Below are 27,536 nucleotides of genomic sequence, written 5' to 3'. Positions count from 1 at the left end.
ATTTGGTAGCTGTTCACTGGAACTCCCAACATGAGGTCTAAAGAGGTGTCCATGCAAGTGAAGGAGGCCATCATTAGGCGGAGGAAACAAAATAAACCCATCAGAGGATCGCAAAAACTTTGGAAGTGGCCAACACAACAGTTTGGAACATCCTGAAAAAGAAGGACTTAACTGGCAAGCTCGGCAACAGCAAAAGGCCTGGAAGACCACGGAAGACAACTAAAGTGGATGACCGCAGAATTCCGCTCATGGTGAAGAGGAACCCTTTCACAACATCTAGCCAGGTCAAGAACGCTCTTGTGGAGGTAGGCATGCCATTGTCAACATCCTCAGTCAAGAGACGGCTTTATGAATGTAAACACAGAGGCTTCACAACAAGGTGCAAACCACTGGTAATGCTCAAGAACAGACAGGCCAGATTAGCCTTTGCCAGCAAACACCTAAAGAAGCCTGCCCAGTTCTGGAACAAGATTCTTTGGACTGATGAAACCAAGATTAACTTGTACAAGAATGATGGGAAGAGAAAAGTATGGAGAAGGAAAGGAACAGCTCATGATCCAAAGCATACCACATCATCTGTCAAACATGGTGGAGGCAGTGTTATGGCATGGGCATGCATGGCTGCCAATGGAATTGGGTCACTGGTGGTTATTGATGACCTGACTGCTGATAAAAGCAGCAGGATGAATTCTGAAGTGTATAGGGCTATACTTTCTGCTCAGATTCAGCCGAATGCTGCCAAACTGATAGGATGCTGCTTCACATTGCAGATGGATAATGACCCAAAACATACAGCAAAAGCTACCCAAGAGTTTCTCCAGGCAAAGAAGGGGGATGTTCTTCAATGGCCAAGTCAGTCACCTGATCTCAACCCACTAGAGCATGCTTTTCACTTACTGAAGACAAAAGGCAGAAAGACCCACAAACAAGCAGCAGCTGAAGGCAGCTGCAGGAAAGGCCTGGCAAAGCATCTCGAGGGAGGAAACTCAGCATTTGGTCATGTCCATGGGTTCCAGACTTCAGGCAGTCATTGACTGCACAGGATTTTCATCCAGGTATTAAAGGCGAACCTTACGTTTGAAATTATGTTGGTTTGTTCCATTACTTATGAGCCACCAACGATGGGGGTGTGTGCATGCCACTGGCTGTACTTCCTGAATGGTTGTTGTTGTTGTTTATTCGGTCAGTCGCTTCCAACTCTTCATGACTTCATGGACCAGCCCATGCCAGACCTTCCTGTTGGCCGTCGCCACCCCCAGCTCCCCCAAGGTCGAGCCCGTCACCTCCAGAATATCATCCATCCACCTTGCCCTTGGACAGCCCCTCTTCCTTTTGCCTTCCACTGTCCTTAGCATCATCTTCTCCAGGGTATCCTGTCTTCTCATGATGTGGCCAAAGTACTTCAGTTTTGCCTTTAATATCCTTCCCTCAAGTGAGCAGTCTGGCTTTATTTCCTGGAGTATGGACTGAATCTTCTTGCAGTCCAAGGCACTCTCAGAATTTTCCTCCAGCACCACAGTTCAAAAGCATCTCTCTTCCTTCACTCAGCTTTCCTTATGGTCCAGCTCTCGCAGCCATAGGTTACTACGGGGAATACCATTGCTTTAATTATGCGGACCTTTGTTGTCAGTGTGATGTCTCTGCTCTTCACTATTTTATCAAGATTTGTCGCTGCTGTCCTCCCAAGAAGTAAACGTCTTCTGATTTCCTGGCTGCAGTCAGCGTCTCCAGTAATCTTTGCGCCTAGAAAGACAAAGTCTGTCACTGCCTCCACATTTTCTCCCTCTATTTACCAGTTCTCAATCAAGCTGGTTGCCATAATCTTGGTTTTTTTGAGGTTTAACTGCAACCCAGCTTTTGCACTTCCTTCTTTCACCTTCGTCATGAGGTTCCTCAGCTCCTCCTCGCTTTCAGCCATCGAAGTGGTATCATCTGCATATCTGAGATTGTTAATGTTTCTTCCAGCGATTTTAACTCCAGCCTTGGCTTCATCAAGCCCAGCACGTCGCATGATGTGTTCTGCGTACAGGTTGAATAGGTAGGGTGAGAGTATACAACCCTGCCGTACTCCTTCCCAATCTTAACCCAGTCCATTGTTCCGTGGTCTGTTCTTACCGTTGCTACTTGGTCGTTATACAGGTTCCTCAGGAGGCAGACAAGATGACTTGGTATCCCCATCCCACCAAGAACTTGCCACAATTTGTGATGATCCACACAGTCAAAGGCTTTAGAATAGTCAATAAAACAGAAATAGATGTTTTTCTGAAACTCCCTGGCTTTCTCCATTATCCAGCGGATATTGGCAATTTGGTCTCTAGTTCCTCTGCCTTTTCTAAACCCAGCTTGTACATCTGGCAATTCTCGTTCCATGAATTGCTGGAGTCTCCCTTGCAAGATCTTGAGCATGACCTTACTGGCATGTGAAATAAGTGCCACTGTTCGATAGTTTGAACATTCTTTGGTGCTTCCCTTTTTTGGTATGGGGATATAAGTTGATCTTTTCCAATCTGTTGGCTATTCTTATGTTTTCCAAATTTGCTGGCATATGGCATGCATCACCTTGACAGCATCATCTTGCAAGATTTTAAACAGTTCAGCTGGGATACCGTCATCTCCTGCTGCCTTGTTATTAGCAATGCTTCTTAAGGCCCATTCAACCTCACTCTTCAGGATGTCTGGCTCTAGCTCACTGACCACACCGTCAAATCTATCCCCGATATTATTATCCTTCCTATACAGATCTTCCGTATATTCTTGCCACCTTTTCTGGTGGTTTGTTCCATTACTGATGAGCTACCAATGATGGGTGTGTGTGCATGCCACTGGCTGTACTTCCTGAATGGTTGATGCCCCACTTTTGTAAACCCCCTTGAATTACAGCTGAAAGTCCTGACTTCACTCCCATCTGGGTGTGTTTCCTTTCAACTTCAATGTGGTGGTGTGCAGAGGCCAACTGCCAAAACAGTTATTCTTGTTCCAATATTTCTGGCCCTGACTGCAATGTGTTTTTAATGGTTTTTCATCTTTGTAAACCACCCAGACAGCTTCGGCTATGGGACAGTATCGAAATGTAATAAAACAAATAACTGAACTGCTGCCACAAAAGATATGCTCTTGCAACAGCTCATATGCGCCTGCAAAACCCTCCTCTTGCACAACCGCTGCAGTGGCACAGCAGTGCCCATGGAATGGGTCTAATGGGGCAGAGTTATGGGTGGGACAGGGGCAGCACTGAGGCAGTGCAGACTCATGCCTTTCCCATCCAGTGCCCTCCAGATGTGTTGGACTACAACTCCCAGCATAGCTGGCTGAGGCATGCTTGGAGCTGTAGTCCAAGACATCTGGAGGGCCCCAGATTAAGGAAGGGTGCCATATCCTATACCCCTTCAGACAACAACTGTGACACCCCCATAAACATCACAGCTTAATGCCAAGGATGGATCTGGTGCAGGGAAAATTCACACCCCCCATCAAGGTCAATGGAGAAGGAAGAATAAAGAAAACATTGCATAGCCTGCCACCTGTGTTGCCACAGCAGAATATAGGACAGCCTTTCCCTAATGTGGGATCCTCCAGAGGTCTTGGACTACAACTCCCTTTTCCCCTATTGGCCATGCTGGATGAGGCTGATGGGAAATGTGGTCCAAAACCTCTGGAGGGGAAGGCTGGTATAGGATATGGTGGAACTTTGCACCCAATCACAGCACACCAAGCCCTGCTTGTAAACCCCAGATAGGGAGGAGGAAGTCGTAACTCAGTAGTCCAGGCACTGGTCATGAGGCTGTGTTGCTCCAGTTGCAAGTCATGCACATGCACAGCACACAAAGAACTCTAATAACGGGGAAAAGGCACTTTGCACCAATGTACTGGCCTCAGCACACTCATAAGAACTGGAGCACAGAGTAAACTTCTCTTCCCAGAACCCTTGCAGGTACCTAGCCTTGGGGTTCCAGACACAAACACCCCCCAAACCCCACAACCAGAGAATGATGACTGAGAACATAAGAACATGAGAAGAGCCCTGCTGGATCAGACCAGGGTCCATCTAGTCCAGCATTCTGTTCACACAGCGGCCAACCAGCTGTCGACCGGGATCTCACAAGCAGGACACGAGTGCAGCCGCAGCCTCCCACCCACGTTCCCCAGCAACTGGTGTAACACAGGCTCACTGCCTCTGGTACTGGAGAGAGCACATCGCCATCAGGACTAGGAGCAATGGATGCCCTTCTCCTCCAGGAATATGTCTAACCCCCTTTTAAAGCCACCCAAGTTGGTGGCCATCACTATGTCCTGTGGCAGCGAATTCCATGGTTTAACTGCGCACTGCGTGAAGCAGCCCTTCCCTTTCTCTGTCCCAAGCATCCCACACAGGTAAAAAGGGGACATCCATGCTAAGCACAGCCGCCACACATCTCTCAGCCCGCCTCCTGGCTCTAGATGAATGCCGCTTCTTGCTGTAATACCCACACAGCAGAAAAATGCACTCCCGGGCGAGGTCAACGGGCAAAGACACCCCCCCCCCCCGGCACGCCGCCTCTCGGAATTACAGCCAGGCCACGTGGAGCAGAACAAAGGGCCACTGCACGCCTAGAGTCCCACTGCAACTCCCCCAGGGAGGGGTGCCATGCTCACAGCTGCTGCAGGGAAGCTGAGGCAGAACAGCGGCAGGGCGCTCCGGGGATGCCATTCCTCTCCTCGCCTCCTTGCAAGCTCCTCTTGGACATCCAGTTCTGGAGACAAGGATGTGCTTCTGCCCCTGCTCCTTGGTTCTCTTCCTGCTGTCTTCGCAGGCAGCTCTCCAGCAGGTACAGAACATGCCCCCCACACATAGGTCCTTGCAGCCCAGGAATGCCCCCCCATGGGCAGCAGCGATGACCAGGGTGCTCCCAGCCATTCCTCCACCGGCTCGCGAACCTGCTTGCTCCAGACAGGCTCTTGCAGCCTGGCAAGCTCCGTGGCAGGCTGCTATGAAACAGGTGATGATGTTCCTAGGATGAAGATGGAGCCATAAAGGCCCCCACGCTTGCTACCCTGCCACCCACCAAGGGAGAGCCGCTCTTCTGGAGCAGTTGGCTGGCGACCCCAGGTACGGGCCTTTTCACTTTCATGGCCTGCTTCAGCTGTCTCCAGCCAGCTGCCCTCCAGATACGTTGGACTACAAATCCAACCCATTGCTGGGGCTCTTGGGAGTTGCAGTCCAACACATCTGAGCAGCAGCAGCTTGGGGAAGGCGGGACTAATCTCTTTCCAGCTCTACTTTGTCCTATTGGCCCAGAAATGATGTCAATCCAATGTGTGTCTGGCTGTTGCTTTGTGTTACAAGTGCCTGTTTTAGCCCATTTATTGAAAAATTAATAAGGAGCATGAATATTTCAAGAATAAAATGGCTTTTAAAAATAATTTTGGCATTCTTTTTTAAAAAAGAAACTGGCTGTAGATTTTCTGGTTTGTTCTGTGTCATACATCAAGCCTGTTGGGGTGTTGTTTAGCAGTCTGGGAAGATGCAAAAGTCAACCCACAGCATGGGCCTCCCCCTCCCCGTGGACTGACTGCCAGGAGGCTCAGAAATGCCACTTCTCTGAGCCAAGCCAGTCCACCCTTCCGCCCCGCCCCACCCCTCTCCTGCATCTGTCAGTTGCTTGGATGGATCAGTTGAGGAAGTGGCTAAACTAGACAGGACTGGAAGAGAAACAGAATCTGTGCTGTGCCCAAGGTCTGTCTGATGGACAGTAGCTGCCTTTGGCTCTCGCTCAGCTGGCATCCTCCCAAGCAGCCATTCCGTCTGGCTGCAGCAGAGAGGGAGAGAGAGAGGGGAAACAGGGCCACTCCACCAGCCCTGTTAAGAGGCCGGCCTTGTGGGTTCCCGGTCGACAGCTGGTGGGCCACTGTGTGAACGGAATGCTGGACTAGATGGACCCTGGGTCTGATCCAGCAAGGCTCTTCTTGCATTCTTATGCCCTGCCCCCCTTAAATGTTCCCACCCACAGCTCCGAGGGGCAGGGTCTTTGTTGTTGTTGTTTATTTGGTCAGTTGCTTCCGACTCTTTGTGACTTCATGCACCAGCCCACGCCAGAGCTTCTTGTCTGCCGTTGCCACCCCCAGCTCCCCCAAGGTCGAGTCCATCACCTCCAGAATATCATCCCTCTTCCTTTGGCCTTCCACTTTCCCTGGCATCAGCATCTTCTCCAGGGTGTCCTGTCTTCTCATGATGTGGCCAAAGTACTTCAGTTTTGCCTTTAATATCATTCCCTCAAGCAAACAGTCTGGCTTTATTTCCTGGAGTAAGGACTGGTTTGATCTTCTTGCAGTCCAAGGCACTCTCAGAATTTTCCTCCAGCACCACAGTTCAAAAGCATCTATCTTCTTTTGCTCAGCCTTCCTTATGGTCCAGCTCTCGCAGCCATAAGTTACTACGGGGTATACCATTGCTTTGACTATGCGGACCTTTGTTGTCAGTGTGATGTCTCTGCTCTTCACTATTTTATCAAGATTTGTCACTGCTGTCCTCCCAAGAAGTAAACGTCTTCTGATTTCCTGGCTGCAGTCAGCGTCTCCAGTAATCTTTGCGCCTAGAAAGACAAAGTCTGTCACTGCCTCCACGTTTTCTCCCTCTATTTGCCAGTTATCAATCAAGCTGGTTGCCATAATCTTGGTTTTTTTGAGGTTTAACTGCAACCCGGCTTTTACACTTCCTTCTTTCACCTTCGTCATGAGGTTCCTCAGCTCCTCCTCGCTTTCAGCCATCGAAGTGGTATCATCTGCATATCTGAGATTGTTAATGTTTCTTCCAGCAATTTTAACTCCAGCCTTGGCTTCATCAAGCCCAGCACGTCGCATGATGTGTTCTGCGTACAGGTTGAATAGGTAGGGTGAGAGTATACAACCCTGCCGTACTCCTTTCCCAATCTTAAACCAGTCCGTTGTTCCGTGGTCTGTTCTTACCGTTGCTACTTGGTCGTTATACAGATTCTTCAGGAGGCAGACAAGATGACTTGGTATCCCCATCCCACCAAGAACTTGCCACAATTTGTGATGATCCACACAGTCAAAGGCTTTAGAATAGTCAATAAAACAGAAATAGATGTTTTTTCTGAAACTCCCTGGCTTTCTCCATTATCCAGCGGATATTGGCAATTTGGTCTCTAGTTCCTCTGCCTTTTCTAAACCCAGCTTGTACATCTGGCAATTCTTGTTCCATGAATTGCTGGAGTCTACCTTGCAGCATCTTGAGCATGACCTTACTGACATGTGAAATAAGTGCCACTGTTCGATAGTTTGAACATTCTTTGGTGCTTCCCTTTTTTGGTATGGGGATATAAGTTGATCTTTTCCAATCTGTTGGCCATTCTTGTGTTTTCCAAATTTGCTGGCATATGGCATGCATCACCTTGACAGCATCATCTTGCAAGATTTTAAACAGTTCAGCTGGGATACCGTCATCTCCTGCTGCCTTGTTATTAGCAATGCTTCTTAAGGCCCATTCAACTTCACTCTTCAGGATGTCTGGCTCTAGCTCACTGACCACACCGTCAAATCTATCCCCGATATTATTATCCTTCCTCTACAGATCTTCCGTATATTCTTGCCACCTTTTCTTGATCTCTTCTGCTTCTGTTAGGTCCTTATCATCTTTGTTTTTGATCATACCCATTTTTGCCTGGAATTTACTGCCGATGTTTCTAATTTTCTGGAAGAGGTCTCTTGTCCTTCCTATTCTATTATCTTCTTCCGCTTCCGTGCATTGCTTGTTGTCTGATCCAGTGCATTGCTTGTTTAAAAATAATTCCTTATCTCTTCTGGCTAACCTCTGGAATTTTGCATTTAATTGGGCATATCTCCCCCTATCACTGTTGCCTTTTGCTTTCCTTCTTTCTTGGGCTGCTTCCAGTGTCTCAGCAGACAGCCATCTTGCCTTCTTGGTTTTCTTTTTCTTTGGGATGTTTTTTGTTGCCGCCTCCTGAACAATGTTGCGAACTTCTGTCCATAGTTCTTCCGGGACCCTATCTACTAAATCTAGTCCCTTAAATCTATTCTTCACCTCCACTGCATATTCATTAGGAATATTAGTGAGCTCATATCTAACTGATCTGTGGGTCTTCCCTATTCTCCTTAGTCTGATTCTAAATTGTGCAATAAGAAGTTTGTGATCTGAACTACAGTCAGCTCCAGGTCTTGTTTTTACTGACTGCATAGATGTCCGCCACCTTTGGCTACAAAGGATGTAGTCAATCTGATTTCGGTGTCAACCGTCTGGTGAAGTCCATGTATAAAGTCGTCTCTTAGGTTGTTGGAAGAGAGTGTTTGTTATGCACAGTGGGTTGTCTTGGCAAAATTCTATCAGCCTATGTCCCACTTCATTTTGTTCTCCCAGACCATGCTTGCCTGTAATTCCAGGTGTCGTTTGACTACCCACCTTAGCGTTCCAGTCTCCTGTAAGGAAAATAACATCTCTTTTTGGCATTTGGTCCAATAGGTGCTGCAGATCCTCATAGAACTGATCTACTTCTTCTTCAGCATCTGTGGTTGGGGCGTATATTTGGATCACTGTGATGTTAAATGGCTTACCCGGAATTCGAATTGAGATCATTCTGTCATTTTTTGGATTGTATCCAAGCACTGCTTTAGCCACTTTATTATTAACTATGAAGGCTACTGATAGCATCACTGATGCAATGAATATGGATTTGAGCACGCTCCGGGAGAGAACGCAGGACAGGAAGGCCTGGCGTACTATGGTACATGGGGTCACGAAGAGTCGGACACGACTGAACGACTGAACAATTGAAGGCTACTCCATTTCTTCTGTGGTCCTCTTGTCCACAGTAGTAGATCTGGTGGTCATTTGATGTGAAGTGGCCCATTTCAGTTCACTGACACCCAAAATGTCTATATTTAATCTTGACATCTCCCCAATAATCACATCCAATTTGTCTTGGCTCATAGTTCTTACATTCCAGGTTCCTATGGTGTGTTGATCTTTAGAACATCGGATTCATCGTTCACCACCAGCACCATCGGCTGCTAGCCGTCCTTTCGGCTTTGAGCTAGCTGCGTCATCACATCTGGGGCTAGTTGAACTTATCCTCTGTTCCTCCCCAGTAGCATTTTGACCATCTTCCGACCTGGGAGTCCCATCTTCCGATGGTATACTGACATATCTCTGGTTGTACTGATCCATTTAGTTTTCATGGCAAGAATACTGGGGTGGGTTGCTGTTTCCTTCCCCAGGGATCATATTTGTCAGGGTGGACACTGAGCCCATAGAATCCCAGAGTAGTTCTGATTCTGAGGAAGAGGAGTCACTCCTGGGAGAGGAGCACGCTCCTCTTTCCCAGGGCCAACAGCTGACGGAGATTCCTCCCACCAGCATTCCTAGCTTAGATAGCAGTCCTGGGACAGAGCGCAGGAAGCAGACTTGATGGACGGGCAAAGCCGACGCAGAGAGCGGCGCCAAATGGAGGGCGCGGAAAGGAGGCATAGTGCCCGGTTGGTGCGCAAACAACGGCTGCGCCCAGAGGATCCAAGGGAAAAGGGGAGGGACTCTCCCTAGCCCTTAAGTTCCAGGGTCTGCCAGTGATTCCCTTTCAAACGGGGACCAACTGTTCCAACTTAGGGCACAGGCACTCTGCTGCTCATATCTAGTTGCTAACAGTAGAGTTGTTAAGTTGTAAAAGAGGAATAAAGCTTTGAAAAGAATCCTTTGTCTGTGTCTGGACTTGGCTACTGGATTAGACTGAGAGAGGCCTCCAAGGAGACCTTGACTGTATTTAGTCTGACCTCTCTGCCATGACCTTCCCGTCTTGGGTGTCCCTTGACGGTTTAGCTCATGACGTCATTGAGGTGCTCAAGCTCCAGCACCATGATAATGTAACCATCTCCTTTGCTGAAGGGGGCAGGGTCTGCTCACCATTTAATTCTCCACAGTGCCCCTAAATAAGATTGATCATTCCGGGAATAATTTCTGGGAAATTAAAATGGCAGGTAAGGCCAGGAGGACCCCCACCACAGGTCACTGGGAGCTGGAAGCAGCCCTGGCTCCAGAAGAACAGCAAGAAGGGCTTCCCCTCCATGAATTCCTCCCATCCCCTTTTAAAGAAAGGCCCCTCTCCCTTTCTCTCCTTGGCAATGGGCATTCAGTGGTTGGCTGCTTCTGAATCTGGAAGTTCCATTCATCCCTCATGACTTGTAGACATGGACCAGGCTTTTCTTCCTCCTCCACGAGTTCATCCAATCCCCCTTTAAAGCCATCTTAATCTGTGTCCATCATCCCATCTTGTGGCAGTGAGTTCCATGTGTTAATTTCACACCACATGAAATAGCAATACCTTTTTGCTGAAGTGGACCAATAAAACTTTATTGGATGATCCTGAGCTCCAAGTATTATGAGGGAAGGAGAAAGATGTTTCTTTATCTAGTTTCCGCACATCGTTCATAATTTTATACACTCCTACCATGTCCCTGCCCCCAAACAACTTTTTTCTAAACCAACAAACTTTTTTCTAAACCAACAACAGAGAGCTTCGGCTATTGGGCGGTATAGAAATGAAATGAATAAATAAATAAATAAAAGTTATCGGTGGGAAATTATCATAGGTGAAAGGAAGATAGGCCTCTGCGCATGTCTAAAGACCACTTTCCTCCTTGGGGTGCACTTGCACAGCCTCAACAAGCATACAGTGGGGAAGGTGAGTTTCCAGTTCAGAGGGGGTGTAACTTTAGGGAAACTCAACCCCCGCTTCCCGCTTCTCCGTTTTCACAGAGAACCGTGAAAATGTAGGCCCCGCGCCCACGTGGCCAGGCGGGTTCCTCTCCCCGGGGGCTCCTCTGTCGACACCCTACAAACAGGCTCGCTCCTTCCAGCTCTCGGCTGGTGCAGTGCGGAGAAGCGAGGGGGTCCCACCAGAAGACTTCAAGGAAGCGCCGCCGCGTCCAGGGAGGGATTCCCTCGGGCGCCGGGAGGGCCAGGATGGAACACCGGGGGGGGGGGGGATAATTGCACTCGAGCGCTGGGTGGAGAGAAGGCCGCGCCCAGCCGGGCTCCGATGGGGGTTTGGGGGACGGGCTGGGCCAGGTCGACTCCTGGAGACTGCACCGGGGAAGGGGGGAGCGCTGACGGAAGCCTGCGCGGGTGCGGGGGCTCTTCCACGTAGAAAATTGACGCGCGGCGGGGAGGGGCTGAGCGACGCACCAAGGAGAAAGCCAAAGGCGAGGCGGGGCGGGGCGGGCGAGGCGAGCAGGGGGGGCGAGGCTTCCCGCGCAGACCGGGGGGGCGGGGAGGTGCCCCGCCTTCGCAACGCATGGGACGACCCGCCCGGGCTTGCAAGACCTGCGCCCCCGCCCCCGCGAGGGAGGCGGCCAGCGGAAGAGGCCCCGCCCGCGCTCACCTGGCGCGGCGGCTTTAAAGGCGCCCGGCGGGGCGGGCGGAGCGAGGCGCGGGCGGGGCGCCTTCGCGCAGCGCAAGAGCGGCTCGCGGGCGGACCCTCTCCCGACGGCGCCTCCCGGCCGCGGCGATGGCCCTGCGGCGGAGCCCGCTGCTGCTGCTGCTCCAGGTGAGCGCCGCCGGGGGGGCGAGCGCGCGGCCCGGGAAACGGCGCTCCCCGCCGGGCGCTGGGGAGGAGCCCCGCCGGGCGCTGGGGAGGAGGTGTGTTGCGCGCCCCCCCGCTCCCCGCCCCGCCGGCGCCGCAGCGTCCCCCCTTGGGGGGGGCTGCCCGCCCGCCTGCTCCGAGGCGGGGGGCGAGGCTCGCGGCCCGCGCCGCCCCTCTCCGTTTCTCTGGGCGCGGCAGCGATGGGTTGGGGGGGCTTCGGGAGTTTGCCCCCTCCACCACGTGTTTGCTTCTCAGGTGGGTGCTCTGCTCGGGAGCCCGACGAGTCCTTGTCCCGCTGGCCTCGTCTCGGAGCGCTTCATCTTCACGGTGCCCGACGGAGACCTGCCCCGGGGCCAGGTTTTGGGCCAAGGTAACGGCGGGGCGGGCCGGGCCGTGTCTCCTGGAGCCTGGCCCAAAGCGGGGAGGGGGCGGCCAGAGAATGCTGCGGGGCTTCCTCGGCGGGGCCGCGATTGCACGTGTTCGCGTTTCCGTCTGAGCCGAGCCCGCCCCGTGGCTCCTGGGCGGCGGTTTAGTAAGCTTGGCGTTGTCGCCCGCTCGGCGCTTGTTCCGGGGGTCTGTCTCCGGCCCGGGCCTGGTCGTCTCCTCGCTTCCCTGTAGCGCGGCCTCCTCGGGACGAAAGTTCTGACCGAGCTCCGTCGGCACAGCCCTGCGCCGCCGCCGCCCCGAAATGCGGCGGGCGGCTGGGCGCCAGAGGGCCGCCGTTGCAGACTGGCGCGGGGCTGATTAGCGCCCCCCGGTCTGCGCCCTGGGCCGGCGCCTGCCGCCGCCCTTTCTGCCTGCGCGCGTTCCGCGGGTGCGGCGCCGCCGCCGGCCGCGTGGCCTTTTGGAAGGGGCGCCCTGGGGCGCAGCCTCCCCCGCCCCCTTTGTGCGCGGCCCTTGTACCTGCTAAGGGTTGGCCAATGGGCCGCAGAAGGGCGTCCGGGTGAGCCCCCTGGTGGGGGTGGGGGGAGCTATGCGCCCGCCCCACCCCTTGCCCCGGGCCAGCAGCGTGTCAGGGAGTGTTGAGCGGTGGCTCGTGAAGGGGCCAAGTTGGGGGCATGGAATTTGAGGCAAAGGGCTCCCGATCTCTGTCGCCATCCTCCGTGACACAGCCCCGCTGCCTTCCCCGGCCTTTGGCATGCATCTTTGCATCATGACCCGAGTTCAAATCCCAGCATGACTGAACTTGCTGGTGCTTGTGCGCTCATGCGCACCCGCTCTCTCTCTTAAGACTTCGTCTCCAAGGCTTAGTTTGCCCGGTTGCCCCTCCCCCCCTCCCCCAGTTCAGCTCTTCATCCATTTGGTGTGCAAGGCCTGGACAGTTGCTCCTCTGCCCAGCTGACCTCATCATGGGGTGTGTGTGTGTGTGGGGGGGGTTTCTAGGCAAGGAGGGGAAGAAAACAAATGATGCGCACGCCCCATTAAAAACATTGACGGTTATTTTCTGCTCTTTGGTGGGACCCCCAATTCCACTGCCTGAAAACAACTTCATTGCCATTTGCCAACTGTTAGGGCTGGTCGTGGGTCTGGAGCTGGGGGATGTGGTGGATTTTGCTACATCGGTGGGGGTGATGGAGGGTTACTGGCAGCATCATCGTTTGTCATTGCTGCTGGTCTAACTATCACAGGGATCTCAGAGTGGCGCATGTGACTGCGCCCCCACTCCACTGATCTTCCCTACAGCCTCATGAGGAAGAGAGAATGTGGCCAGTCCAAGGTCACCCAGTGAGTGTTGCAGCTGCATGGGGATTTGAACTCGGCTCTCACCGGTTCTGGTTTGACCCTCAAAACGTGGGTGGGCAACGCGTGGCCTACAAGTCCCCTCCCCATTGGCTGTGCTGGTATGGGCGGATGGGAGTTGTAGGCCAAAGCATATGGAATGCCACAAGTTGCCCACCCTTGGTGTAGAGAGTAGAGGGCTTGGACAGCGGAGGCTTGGATTCTAATCCTCCTGGCTGCAGATCTTGCTAGGAGACCATGAACTGGGTGCCCACCCCTGCTCTCAGCCACTCCACCACACCTGGCTCTCAGTACAGGGTGGCACTTCTGGGTGAAGCCGTCATGTCATCCTAAGAGGCTGGTCTTCTGAGCCCCTCTTGAATGCCTGGCGTGGGGGCAGTAGGTGGGTATCAGGCAGCTGCTGGGCCCGCAGGCGTCCCACGTGCTGGGCTCCTCCACAGACCAACTTGTCGGTGAGTAAGAATGTCTTGTTCTTTCGTAGTCCCATGATAGGTCCCCAGCAGCCACCGCAGAAACCTCCTGACCCACCCACTCCCCACCGTGTGCAGGTGGCCACTGTTCTCTTTTCCTCCCTGTTTCCTGGGGTCTGGTCTGCTAACTGTGGTGCTGCCCCTCCTCCAGCTGGCATCCTAACTGCCTGCAAATGTCACTGGTTGTTTTGTGAAATAGGCACATTGTGTATGGAACAGAGGCTGGTCTGTCTCCTTCCTCCATCACCCCTGCCAGGAGCAGGAATCCGTTTAACTCTCTCTGTGCCAGCAACTTCAGTCTCCCAGAACTGCCCCTCCTGTTGCAAAAGACCCACCAGCTCTTCTCCCTGCGCCCTCCCCAAATGGAATTCTTTCCACCTGCCTCAGGGTTTGGGAATAAAAGCCGTGGAATGAGTGGTTCAAAATTCAAAAGTTCTGGCACAAGATCTGGCCACCCTTGCTCAGCAAGACCTTTTCAGTGTTTGAAAGTGGCCTGTTCACCCAGCCATGATCCAATCCAACCTGCACGGAAGGTTTGCTGGCTTGTACCCAAAGCCAATTAAAATCCTTGCAACACAAATGTCTGTCTTTGCAGTCAGAATGTGGGACTTCCCACATTGTCTGGCGAGAGGGGAGGCCTCTCCAGCCCCAGTTTCCCATTCATGGAACTGCTTTTGATGTCCCCTCCCACCCTGGTAAGGAACTGAAGATTTCCAGGATTCTCTGCCAGCTCAGTGCTCCGGAGCTAGGGGGAAATCCTGGCTCCCTCCGCCCCTAGAGAAGATCTCTTTCCCTGCTGCACCAGGGAAATCATTCAGGTGCCTCAGTGTGATTTCATTGCTTTTTGCTAGCAGGAGTCTCTGAAACGTCAGTGAGAGAGAAAGCTACAGCACCTAAACTTGTCTGTTACCCAGATGGTGCGATATGCAGTGAGCAAGCAAGGCATGTGCAATCAGGGAAGAATGTCCCTTTATCCATGCCTGAGGTGTGACTTAAAGCTGGAGTTTGGCTGTGGTACATAGAAAGTAACCTGAGCTTTCATTCATGTGCAGAGTGCATCTTCATTCCCACTAAACCATTATCGCATGTGCATTTGCGATTAAGGAGTGTGGCTTCTTAGCCAGTCAGCGCAGCCTTGAGTCCCCCCACCTCTCTGTTTCAAAGATTAACTGCCACTGTGTTTTTTGCACAGATGTAATGCTGTTTTGAAGTAGCCTCTAGCATAGGAACTCCTCTGGCTGTTGGAAGTGGGCTCTCTTGAAATTCCTGCAGCATTTTCTCTTGTCATAGTTCTAGCAAAGCTTTTGTGCTGAGCTGTCCGAGGGGTCTTGCAGCCCCTCTTGAGCTGTTCCCTGTGTCCAGCCAGTGCAGCCAGCCACTGTCCTCTGTGGGAGCGGCCTTGGCAGCACAGCGCTGCTTTGCGCTCCCCCTCGAACGTGCCTAGTGTGTTTGCTGAGTGGCCTAGGGAGGGTTTAATCCTCTGTGCCTAGTGTGTTTGCTGAGTGGCCTAGGGAGGGTTTAATCCTCTGTAGCCCCAGCAGGCGCTGTGTGCGCTCTCCTCACCTCTTGCACAGCTTGACCTCTGCAATGGAGGGGCCTTGAGATAAGGTTGTCAGCACCAGGGGCTGCCTCGAATTCCAGGCATGCTGGAGTGAGGGGAGGGAAAGGTGGGGCGGTGCAGCTCTGTCCCACTGTTCTCTGCTCTTAAATGGGCCAGTTCTGCTTGCTGCTGGAAGCAGAGAGCAGGGGAGGCCCCCGCACCGTGTTCGCCCTTTGGATGTCCAGCTGCAGCAGCCTGGGCCTCTGGCGCTCCAAAGGGGCGTTCCTTCCCCACCCCCCCGTGGTGCTCTGCCCTCCTACTGTGGGGCTGCAGCAAGAGAGACCCACAGCCCTCCTGGCTCCACCTCTGACTTGAGGGTCGGGACTGGAGCACCAGTGCAGAACTGTGGTGACATTTAAGGGGATGAGAGGCTCCCTTCTCCATTTTTATTGGGGGGTGACTAGGCTGGGATGAGTCGGCCAGTCCCACTTTCCTCAAAGGCTGGATAATGGTGCAGGGACAGGTCACGATCTGTGGTGAGGTCCCATGCTGCCTCTCCTGGCCCCGGGGTGTGCTCTTTGGAGGACCCAAGGGCCGTGGTGCCAGCTCCCGTTCTCTCGTGCATTATTGCCTCTTGCATCCATTAGGAGCTGCCTGTTGTATGGTAACCTCCCTGTTTCTCTGCGCTGTTGGCAAAACCTCCTGGGGAAGGCAGGAAGGAAGCTGTTTCCAGTAATGGAATATGGGTGTTCTGTTGGCTGTGATGGGCTCTGCTAATGGCTGTGCAACCCTTCAGATTCCCCTAAGTGATGAGAGCCCGGAGATAGACCGAGATGGCTTTGACCTCCAAACCTTTTCTGTGGTTGATGTGTTTGGTGTTGGAGGAGTCTGTTCTCTCCAGCCTAAACTCTGGTCCTTGTGCAAAAGAGCAGGGCACGCTTCTGTGCGTTTTGCTGCACGTCCACAGCCACAAATCCAAGAGCAGGAGCAGGGTTGGGGGAGAAGCAGCCTCAGCTGGTCATGATAGTGCAGTGGGGGAGGTGGTCCTGAAGACTGCAGAGAGACCTCGCTCTTCATTTCGGGGCTGTTTGGAGACCCATTTTTGTTTCTTGATTTGTTACAATTCTATACCACCCAATAACCAAAGTGCTGTGGATGGTTCATAAAACAAATCTTCAGACCATAAAATACAATAATGCAGTAAAACATAATAGAAAAACCTTACTTTTAAAATGGAGTAAAATGCAGGCAAAAGCCAGCAGCAATTAAACGAAAGGACTAAAAAGCCTGGGAGAATGGAAAGGTCTTCACTGGTGCCGAGAAGACCACAACGTAGGTGCCAGGTGAGCCTCTCGGTGGGAGGGGGTGTAGGCGTTCTACAAGGGGGGGCACCACTGAAAAGTCCGTTTCTTACTAGCCACCCACTTCAGCTCCTCTGGCAGGGGCGCCCAGAGAAAAGCCTTAGGGTTCAGTCAAGTGTCTATGGAAGGAGACTCTTCAGCACTCTCGACATCACAGCAGGGTCGGTGTTGGTTGCGCCTGCTGCGCTGGTGTGGAGGTTCTCTTGCAGCACGCGACTCGCTGTCGCGTCCAGGAGAGCCGTTGCCTCGCTCAGCCATGTCTCCTTTCAGCCATGGCTTTGGATGCTCTTTTCAGTGGGCCTGAGCAGCCCTTTGGCTCTTGGAAGCCTTCTCTGGTGCCCCAGGGTTGTTCCGCAGCTGCTAATTACTGTGGGCTGCTCACACCCTCCCAACAGGGGTTGTCAACAACAGTGGGATTAATGCACTAAAAAATCAAAAATTGCTGATGCCGTCACTAATACCCTCAGGTATTCTATTATTCAGAGCATCATTCTAGAGGGGGAGTTGTGGGTTTTTGTTGTAGCAAAAACAAGTTTTGCAGCCCGTTGAAGACTTAACAGACTTATTGTGGCATAAGCTTCCATGGGCTTTGTCAGATGTTGAGTCAGGGGCACTCTGCTTTTGTCCTTCTCTGCTTGTAGGCGGAGGAGAAAATGCCACCAATGGTCAGTGGTGGAGCTCACGGGGTTGAAGCACCTGGACTTTTTTATCAGAGGGGATTATGACTCCCCACCCCACCCCCGTACCTCAGGCTTCCCTGTTATTTCGTACCTGCCATCCTCACAGTAGCTGGAGGGAAGTGGATTTTCCCAGCAACAATGTGGTGGTGTGAGCGATCCCTGTTGTAATGCAAAGTTTTGGGAGGGGGGGTGGCTTGGTCTTGAATGGGTGAGTAAGAGCCCTTAGCATTACAGAAGACCTGCAGTGGAGTTCTATAATCCAAACCCACACAGGGGTCCATGCAGCTGCCTGTATTTTTGGACTCTCCTTGGGGGTGGGGCTCTGGGGATTGTTACGATGAGCGCCTGCACTCCCAAGTTTGCCACAGTGCAGCTGCCGATGGTGTAGGGAGGGGCTGCGCCTTCCATCTTGTAGCCCCAAAACTCCAAGGCACCCCTTGGAATAATGGCTACTGCTCCTCCCCATCTCTTCTCACATCTGGCAGCCAAGGCTGTGTGGAGCCTGCCCTTCTCACAGGCTTTGTGCTTGCGGGGGTGGGGGCCCACGAGCCTTACACCACAGGCTGGGGCATGAGCGAGAGCCCGCGTGTCCCTCTTGCATACCCATTTTGATGGTTTTCCTCCAGACGTCATAAGGGGCCACAATGAGTGGGAGGGTCCACAGCAGCCTTCCCCAATCTGCTGCCCACCAGGGGGTTTGGACTTGGACTCCCATGAGCCCCAGCCAGCATGGCCAATGGTCAGGGAAGCTGGACATTGTAATTCAAAACAATGGAGGGCACCAGGTTGGGGAAGTGTGCAATAGAGCCGGTCCTTTCTTTGGCACAGGTAGACTTGCAGAAGACCCCTGGGTCTGGCCGTGCCAACTCCTGGCGATGCTAGCCAGCTCCATTTCATGCCCCTGAGCGTTGAGGTTTGGCTCCTTCCTCGGCACAAGGCTTGCGAAAAGACAGCCTTGGGTGCCGAATGTGGCAGGAAATGGGCCATGCAGGACTCCCCAAAAGCGGCTTCGAATCACCCCTCCTTTCTGTGGCTGCTGACTCAAAGCTGCGTTACCAACAACAGGGGCTATAAAGAGCCAACGAGAGCTACTTGGGGCATTTCTGGAAAGTATCAGGAGATGCATCCCTCTTTAAATGATGCCTGCACTTCCCTGGTGGCAAGGCATCATCTCCCACATCCCAGGCCAAGGTCTCAGCTGTTTGGAACTGTTCTGGCTGGCTGCACTGTTGACACGGAGCTTCCTGTATCTGCAAGATTTGTTAGAGGGCAGGATGAGCCTTATACTGGGGGCCCCCCAAGCCGCATTGTCCTGTCTGCCAGCATTCCAAGCAAGGTGACAGATAAGGGTGGGGGTGCGTTGCTGGGCTGAGCGAGATGCTGGTGATGGGGGAATGCATTTCGGAGTGCTTACGGTGTGCAGCTGGTCTTATTGGCCACTCCTGTTGTGTGTCTGTTGTGTAGGGTCGGAACCCAGAACATTCTAAATGCTAGGGTAGGCTTGTAATGTGTGTTTTTGGGGGTAGCTGGATCTGTCCTTAGCTTAACCCACTAAGGGCACAGTCCAGCGCATGTTTAGATAGAAATGAGCCCTGTGGTTCCAAGCATGCCCTTGCCATCGTGACTGGCTGGGGCATGCTGGGAGTCGTTGGCTTTTCTTTTGTCTAAATGTGCATAGGGTTGTGCCCCAAGAGCCTTTGGGACAGGATGTGATAAGTTTGGGATATGCACCTTCTCACCCCACCAGAGCCTCCCGAGCCCCTATCTGCTTCTTCATTCTCTTTGTGGTGCCCTCCAGATGTACCGGGTTACAGCCCCAGCCATCAACAGCCAGCGTGGCCAGTGGCCTCAGGCAGTGCCCAGTTTGCTTTGTTCTCCTGTTGGCCGGATTGTCAGACTTGTGAACTCGCCTGGAGCTGGAGGGGCTGCCAATGCCACCTCCCCACCTGTCTGGTCTGTTGAGGGGTGCTACCCCCGTGTTCTGAGCTGCAGGAATTTAAGGCCAGGACAGGGAGTGAGATGGGGCTGTGGGCGGCTGGTTTTTGCATTGGAAAAATCCAGATGATCAGATGAGGACACGGGGGCCTGCTGTGTGGCTGGGCAGGGCACAGCCCTGCAGAGGCCCTGGCACCACAGCCAGGTCCTGAGCAACAAGGAATCCCCCGGCAGAGTTTGCTTAAGCAGCGGCAGGCTTCTGTTTGCAGGACCAGACTGTGGGATCTGATCTGGCACATATGGAGGACTTGGCTCCTTGCTACGCTAGGCAAGCGGAGATCCCCCATCAGTCAGGACTGGGCCTAGATTGCTCTGACTGGGCCATTAAAGCTCCCCCCACACACACACACGCGCGCACGCTATTCCTATCTCTGCTGTGTAAGCAATTCAAGAGCTCTTAATGCCAATCCATTAAAAGGCAAACAGGATGCCTCCCATCACAAGATGCTATCTTGAATCCAAGGGAGAGATTCAGGGCGTCCTGGCTGACTGCTTACCAAGGGCACATTCCAGTTGCTCTCTTCTCCAGGTCCTCAGTTAGGAAGCTTGTTCACACATGTGCCGGGGTAGGCCAAAGGTTGGCTCGCCCAGATCAACATGTTCAGGGGCGTCTCAATAACGTGGGCAGTGAGCAGCAGATTTTTTTCAACAGCATACCAACTTAAATCTCTTCTCTGGGATAAGGGTTAAAATGTTTCTCGGAGCCTGTCCCTGCAAGGCCAAGAGCCAGGCCTCTGCTAATGTGCTGCTCTCCCTCTTCCCCCCATCTCCCCGCCCCAGTTCAGTTTGCAGACTGCCATGGGCGGAAGCTGGCCGCCTATGAGACGGAGGACGAGCACTTCTGGGTGCTGGCCGATGGCACCGTTTTGGTGCGGCACCACACGCAGCTGCGTGGCCAGGAGAGGACCTTCGCTGTGCATGCCTGCGATTCTACGGGCTCCAAATCCTCCGCCTCGGTCACTGTGCAGAGCAGAGGCCTCCCTTCTTCAAAGGTAACATGCCGGGCAGCTGGCAGGCCTCCCGGGAGCACAGGTGGCAGGCACCATGGCAACCGTTGTGCCTCGGTAGGCGGTTGCGGTGGAAACTCTGCAGGTGGGGCGGGCAGCTTCCCTGCAGGTGGGGGACGCCTCTCCGAGCAGGGGCTCCCTTGCGGCACAGAGGGAGACTCTTCCTGCCGCCAAAATAGCTCTGGCTCTCCCCACAGCCTCTGAGCTCTGGCTTTGCTGCCGCTGCTCCTATCGGCAATTCTTGTGCCACCAACGGCTGAGCCCCCGTCTCGCAGGGACCAAGAGAAACTTGACGTCACTGCAGCTGTGCCAAGTCATGTACAGCAAAGCAAAACCGGTCCTTCAGAATATACACAGTTAACAAAATCCTGAGTTAAGGGACATGAATGTACACCACCAAGATTGTTTAATATTAGAAAGGGCAAATGTTAAAAACATCGTAACAGAGACATACCTGTGATGATATACAAGTAAAAACTTGAGTATATAAAACCTAAATGCTACAATGGTAAAATATTGTAGCAATGTAGAGACCCATATGACAATGTGCATGTTTAAAAGATATTATTTATTTATATATATACACACACACACACCCTAAAAACTACAAAGAGGTCGTTAGTAGTTTTTAACGATTTTATACTATGGTTTTAAAAGAAAGAACAGCTGAAGTTTTTATGTGCATATCCTGACACATACATCTTAAGTTACATGTTTTTAAATTTGCACTTTTTATAATTAAACCATTTTAATTGTGTATATTCATGTCCCTTAACTCATGACTTGGCACAGAACAGATGGATTTTGCGGTCTCAGATGAAGTCTCTGGGTCATAAGAGTTCTCATCTTGAGGACTGCTTTCCCCAACCCTATGCTCTCCAGAGTGGCTTGGCTAGGGCCAGACCTTGGGGATGAAGTCCAGGGCTCCGTAGCCAAGCCACCTCCTCCCCTTAGTGACTCCCCAGAGAGCAGCAGACGATGAAGGCATCAGGATGGTGCTATTGTTTAAGGGAGTTCAAAATCATAGAACGGTCATAGAATAGTAGGGTTGGAAGGGGCCTTTAAGACCATCAAGTCCAACCCCAGAATGCAAAACTGCACGTATGTGCTCAGAGTATTCCTTTTGAGTCGCGGCTGGCAAACACTTTTGTTGTTCTAATATATCAAGAAAGTAGGTGCAGCTGTGAAGCAGGGAACGGCGGGAGGGAAAGAAGTTGTAATTGTGTGCTTCACAGCTGAAGTAATACACATGGCTGGGTAAAGGGGGCCCCATAAAACCATTGTGTTCAGGGTCTAAAATGACTTAGCTGCATCACTAGCCCTCTGGTTATGTTGGGCTACAACTCCCAGCATAACTGCCCTGGGGATTCTGGAAATTGTAGTCCAACACATCTGGAGGGCATCCGGTTGGAGGAGGCTGATTTAGGGAGTTACCTTCTCTGTAAAGTCACTCCAGAACCTGATCCTAGTTTCATGTCCTGGTTTGTTAATGGGATTAAACTATAGTTTCCTGGTTTGGAAGTAACTGGAAATTGGTTGAACAAATCCCAGAAGTTTTCCATTATGATACATCAGAGGAGGGGATGAAGGAACAGGCAAGCACAATGCTGGTGCTTGTAGGATGTCAAATTTCCAGAAATGTTGAAGCCATGGAGAGCACTTTTTTCCCAGGATTTTTCAGGAGAAATTTTGGGGGAAATGGAACTATATGCAATACTTTCCTGAAGTCACTTAGCTATAAAATTGTACTATTCGGCATATCTATGGAATTTTAAAGCATGAATGTATTGGATTTATACAAGCAAAATTGTAGATATACCCAAGACCAGAGCTGCAAACTGCTGCATCATCTACTACCTAAGCGCATGTCTCTTCGTTTTTGTTATCTGAGCAAGGAAAAAAGTTGAAAATAGAAACCATGAATTGTTCAGTAAACAAAAGGAAGTGTTTTATTAAGACAGAAACAGTCTCATACATTCCGCAACCTACAGCATTTTTGGATATTGAGTTAAAGTTAAAATAACATTGAACTTTTAACATAGTGTTATACCATCATATGCACGTTATGGCATATTAGTTGTGGACAAAATTAGTCACATTTAACCAATATACATATCCTTGGAAAGTGCTACCATCACAAGTCTCTAATCAGAATCAGTTCTGAAACAATAACTTCTCAGTCTGAATCTGTGCCATCATTTTTATCTTCTTGGACTTCAGAAAATGTGAGGTTTGCACAGATTGAGACTACTCTTTCACATGTTAGTGATTTCCAAACACAGACCAATTTCTTCCACACATCACAGTAACACTCTCTTTAAAAACCATTCAGTCATTCTAAGAAAATATTTTATAGTTTTTTTCGCAGTATTCCCCCCAAATTCCAAGTTTTCAGTTGAAAAAACTTTCCCCCCAAGCGGACTTTTATCTGGCTTTCACATCTGTAGTTCTTAGTCCCAATAGACCATGGTTAGTCTCTGACCTGAGCCATGGCAATCGAGCAGTTCAGCTAGAGCTACCAGCTGCAGCCTCTCATGCATCGCCACGAGGGCAGGAGTGGAGACTACCCTCATTATGCCATAAGCCAACGCCCCCCAGTGCCTTCCAGTTGCCTTGGACTCCAACTCCCATCAGGCTCAGCCAGCATGGCCAGTGGTCAGAAATGCTGGGAGTTGCAGTCCAAAACATCTGGAGGGTGAGCCAGGTTGGAGAAGGCTGACAGAGGCAATGAGCTGGACTAGAAAGCCTTCCAAGGGAGCCTTATTAAAACGGGCTCCCTCTCTTGTTTTAGTTCTTGTTTTTTGCAGAGACCTTTGTCGATGGCAGGTATTGGTTCTCTGAGGGGGCTGGAAAGAACTGTGTAAGGCGTTCCCTATCGGGCAGCTCAGGGCAGGATGGGCTGGGCCGGTGGACGCCACTGCTTCGCTCTTCCTGAGCCATTCACAGCAATCGTGTTGCAGGCCGTTGGCCTCTTGGCCATGCCGCCAGCAGGCCGGTGACCTGCCTGCTTTCCTTGTCAAAAGCTGAGTGTGACAGTTGGTGGTGGGTGCCCTCAGCCACTGGCACGGCGGCTCTTCCTCTGCCCCCCACGTGAAGCAACTCTAAATGTCTCGGCCCCTTTTTGCAGGAGGAGCCTGATGCCACCCACCAAGCGGAGGTGCTGTGGTTCCCATCGGCAAAGCCTGGTTTGAAGAGACAGAGGAGGGACTGGGTGATCCCTCCCATCAGAGTGCCTGAAAATGAGAGGGGTCCGTTTCCCAAGAACCTCGTCCAGGTAGGGCAGCTCTGCGTGTGCATTCATGAGCCTTCCTGCCTGGCAGCGAATAAGGAGCTGCGTATTCCCAGCAGACGTGTGCTTAGAAGATGTTGCTTGCAAGAGTCAGGCGCAAAATAGCGGGGGGGGGGGCGTTGTTGTTCCTCTACCTCAGCCTTCCCCCAACCTGGTGCCAAGAGCCGTGCTGGATGAGACCAAAGGTCCATCTCGCCCAGCATTCTGTTCCCACAGTGGCCAACTAGCTGCCCCAATGGGAAGCCCACAAGCAGGACACAAGTACAACCCATGTTCCCCAGCAACTGGTGTACATAGACACACAGCCTTGGCTACTGGAGGTAGCCATCAGGCCTAGCAGCCATCAATAGCCTTGTCCTCCAGGAATTTGTCCAACCCCCTTTTAAAGCTATCCAAATGGGTGGCCTCACTACGTCTTGTGGAAGTGAGTTCCATAGTTCAACTGTGTGAAGAGTCCTTCCTTTTATCTGTCATGAATCTCCCACCAACTGAGCTTCATTGGGTTCTAGTATAATGAGAGAAGGAGAAAAATGGCTCCCTGTCCACTTTCTCCATACCATACATAATTTTGAACGCTTCGCTCGCGTCTCCCCTCCCTCACCTTTTTCCCAAGCTACACAGTCCCAGATGTTGTAACCTTCCCTCACAGGGTGGGGAAGTCTGCTGCACCTAATGGCTGTGGAATAGTGGGCAGATGGGCAACTTGTGCCAGCCAAGGCTTCTTGACATTCCAGCACCAGCAGCCCTTTCTGGAAAAGCCACATCTGCCTTGTTGGAAACCACTCCTGTCTTTCTTTCCTTGTCTCAGATCAAATCAAACAGGGATAAAGACACCAAGATCTTCTACAGCATCACTGGTCAGGGGGCCGACACCCCTCCAGAGGGCGTCTTCACCATTGAGAAGGAGACGGGCTGGATGAAAGTGACGCAGCCGCTGGACAGAGAGCACATCGATAAATACCACGTGAGCAATTCCTCCCTGGTTCAGGGCTGGGCAGGGCAGGACATCCCTGAAGTAGTCTGCTTTTAGGTGGGAGGATTGTTCCCACCATTGAGTGAAGGGAGGGGTTTTGGACCACATGAGTGCTTTAAACATGGATCTTCCTCTCCTTATAGCTTTTATCCCACGCTGTGTCTGAGAATGGCAAACCTGTGGAGGAACCGATGGATATAATAGTCACCGTCACAGATCAAAATGACAACAGGCCCCAGTTCACCCAGGAGGTCTTTAAAGGGTCTGTCCTGGAAGGCGTGACACCTGGTAAGGATTGGGGGAGACAAGGAGTAAGCAATGGCACTGTGGGGGGGGGGGCTGTCCTCATCCTTGCTCCAGCAGCCTGAATCGGGCCGTGCTCACAGCTGGCCGTGCTTCGGGTCACCCGGTGTGGCTCAGCTGCCTCGTCATGTTTGCAGTCCAGGCCCAGGACGGACGGGATTTCCCAGCTGTGTAAAAGGTCTGGCATCAGCTCAGAAACAAGTGTCTTCCTGACTGGGAACTATGACAGCGTTGTTCCAATAAACAAAGAAAAGCACCTGTCCCAATAAATAATTCCCATTCCCCTTCCACACATATATTAATCCTACTTGCTTATTCAGTTTTGCAATAGGCAGTACTTTCCTAAACCAAGCCAGGACCTACAGCGGATTATGCTGCTGCCGTGAAGTGAAGATTCAGCTACACATGAGTGATGCCTGATTATAGGGGGGTGGGCATCCTAGTTCTTCTCCCTCTTGAAGTGGCCTAATGTGCTCTTCCCCGACTCTAACGCGCCCTTCTAGATGCGTTGGACTACAACTCCCAACATTCTCAGCCAGTATGGCCATTGGCCATGCTGGCTGGGAATGATGGGAGTTGCAGTCCAGTGCATCTGGAAGGCACCAGGTTGGGGAAGGCTGCCACAGTGTATCCTGAATTCCACCGCTTCCGTATAAATAAATAAATAAAAGCAAGCGCACACACCGCTGCATGCCTCTGGGTCTCACAGTCTCCGAAGTAGCAGAATAAATATATCTCTGAAAGACTTTTCCCCATCCTGGCCAATAGCACTTTTCCAGGCAAAGAATCCTGTGGAACAAATGAGCTATTGAGCAGAACAGCTGCAAAGACTGGTTCTAAATCTTTTAAGCTATGGGCAGGGGCCATAACTCCAAAGCAGTCTGGTAGACGTTGGAGCCCCATGTTCAAGAGGAGGTAATGTGGGGCTAGATGGACTGATTTGTCTGACATTCCATAAGGCAGCTTCGGACGTGCAAATGTTCAACCTCCCCCCTCTCTCCTCTCTGCGGCCCGCCCCCCCGCCCCCAGGGACCTCGGTGATGGAAGTCAGTGCTACTGATGCCGACGACGCGATAGAAACCTACAATGGCGTCATTGCCTACTCCATTGTGAGCCAAGTGCCTGGGGAGCCCCACCCACAGATGTTTGCAATCAACAAGGCAACAGGGGCTATCAGTGTGATTGCCAGCGGCCTGGACCGAGAGGTGAGTGGCCAGGCTGGGGAAGCAGGCTGTGGGGCTGAGCCGCCTGGCTAAAGGCCGCCTCGAGGGAGGCGCAGCAGGGGCAGAGGAGGATTCATAGAGCTGCTTAAGCCCGGGGTGTCACTCTGGAGGCTTCGAAAGCCGCAGGATGCTGCACGCTTCATTGCCCTGTGGCCGGGGGGCCGAGCTGGGCCCTGAGGTTGGCTTTGTGGCTCCCGGATTTAGTCCCCAAGCCAAGACTCGGGGTGTGTTTGGTTGAAAACGTTTGCACTGGGTGTGGTTGGGCTTTGTCTGCACAATACAGGGTTGAGGGGGATAATATGGTCCGCCTGCCCTCACTGGAACCTTTCTTGGTCCATCTTTCATGCTACCTGGAATGCCTCTTCCAGAGAGTGAGCAAATACACCCTAATCCTGCAAGCAGCAGACCTGGATGGCTTTGGGTTAACCAACTCCGCAACTGCCGTGATAGAAATTGCAGATGCAAATGACAATGCGCCAGAGTTCAAGGACCAAATGGTAATGATTCTTTGGGCTTGGGGGTGGGAGGGTGGGCAGCTCCCTGTAAACATGTACAGGGGAGCCAGTGGTCAGCAGAGGGAGGGGGCAGCAGCCAGAACAGTAACTCTTGCAAATGCTTCAGTTCTGTAACAGGTCTGTGGACAGCTCTTGGCTGTAGGAATGGTTGAGTGTCTTAGATCTGGCGTGGATGGAAGGGAGCTCTCCAGATGTTTTGGAGTTCAACTCCCAGTGTTCTTGATCTTTGGCCATGCTGGCAGGAACTTACAGGAATTGAAGTCCCAAACATCTTGAGATCTGCCCTTCTGCCCACCCCTATGTTGGATCCTCCTGGTTGCAGATTTTTTAGGGCCCAACTGGTAGCCAGGGTACCTCAAAGGCCCTGGTAGGCTTGGGGCCCCTCAGCACACAGGTCCAGGGGGCTGAACGCTCCTGCCAAGCAAGCAGCTAGTCCTGGGCTTATTAAATGGAGGGTTTGGGGGCAGGCAGGTAGATTTGCAGCACATGCACAGCAGTCCCATGCCCTGCAAAGGGGGGGGGGATTGGGGGGAGTGCATTCCTAACCAGGCAGCTCATAAGGTGCTTACTCCTCTCTCAGTACTCTGCAGAGGTGCCAGAGAACAAAGTGGGTCTAGAGGTCATGAGGCTGGCCGTGACTGACAAGGATGAGGTCAACTCTCCCGCTTGGCGGGCCATGTACTCCATTGTGCAAGGCAACGAAGGGGGCTTCTTCAGCATATCGACTGATCCAGAGACCAATGAAGGTGTCTTGAGAACAGCAAAAGTACGTTGTGTGTCTGTGCACATGTGCGTGGGGGCACACAGATGTGCATTGGCAAGAGGGAAAGGAGCAGGGAGCTGGCGTTAACCAAA

The 27,536-nt window shown here is 52.1% G+C and overlaps 1 protein-coding gene across 1 annotated transcript in view; it reads left to right on the top strand.

Annotated features, from left to right (window-relative positions):
• Positions 1–11,427: 11,427 nt before the first annotated feature.
• The window catches only part of CDH3 (cadherin 3), a 28,079-nt gene continuing 11,970 nt past the window's right edge, over positions 11,428–27,536 (top strand). The window contains exons 1-9 of the mRNA XM_084812629.1: positions 11,428–11,549; positions 11,841–11,955; positions 20,152–20,363; positions 23,506–23,652; positions 24,476–24,631; positions 24,784–24,928; positions 25,973–26,148; positions 26,535–26,663; positions 27,262–27,447. Of these exons, the coding sequence (XP_084668755.1) occupies positions 11,511–11,549; positions 11,841–11,955; positions 20,152–20,363; positions 23,506–23,652; positions 24,476–24,631; positions 24,784–24,928; positions 25,973–26,148; positions 26,535–26,663; positions 27,262–27,447 (1,305 nt within the window). The 5' untranslated portion in view covers positions 11,428–11,510. The remainder of the gene's footprint in view (positions 11,550–11,840; positions 11,956–20,151; positions 20,364–23,505; positions 23,653–24,475; positions 24,632–24,783; positions 24,929–25,972; positions 26,149–26,534; positions 26,664–27,261; positions 27,448–27,536) is intronic.

Source organism: Heloderma suspectum, chromosome 8, assembly GCF_057233095.1.
Source record: "Heloderma suspectum isolate Gila_16-S chromosome 8, 16-S_ref, whole genome shotgun sequence".
NCBI lineage: Eukaryota > Metazoa > Chordata > Lepidosauria > Squamata > Helodermatidae > Heloderma > Heloderma suspectum.
Note: the sequence above shows the minus strand (reverse complement) of the source record. Positions and strands in the feature narration are given on the sequence as shown.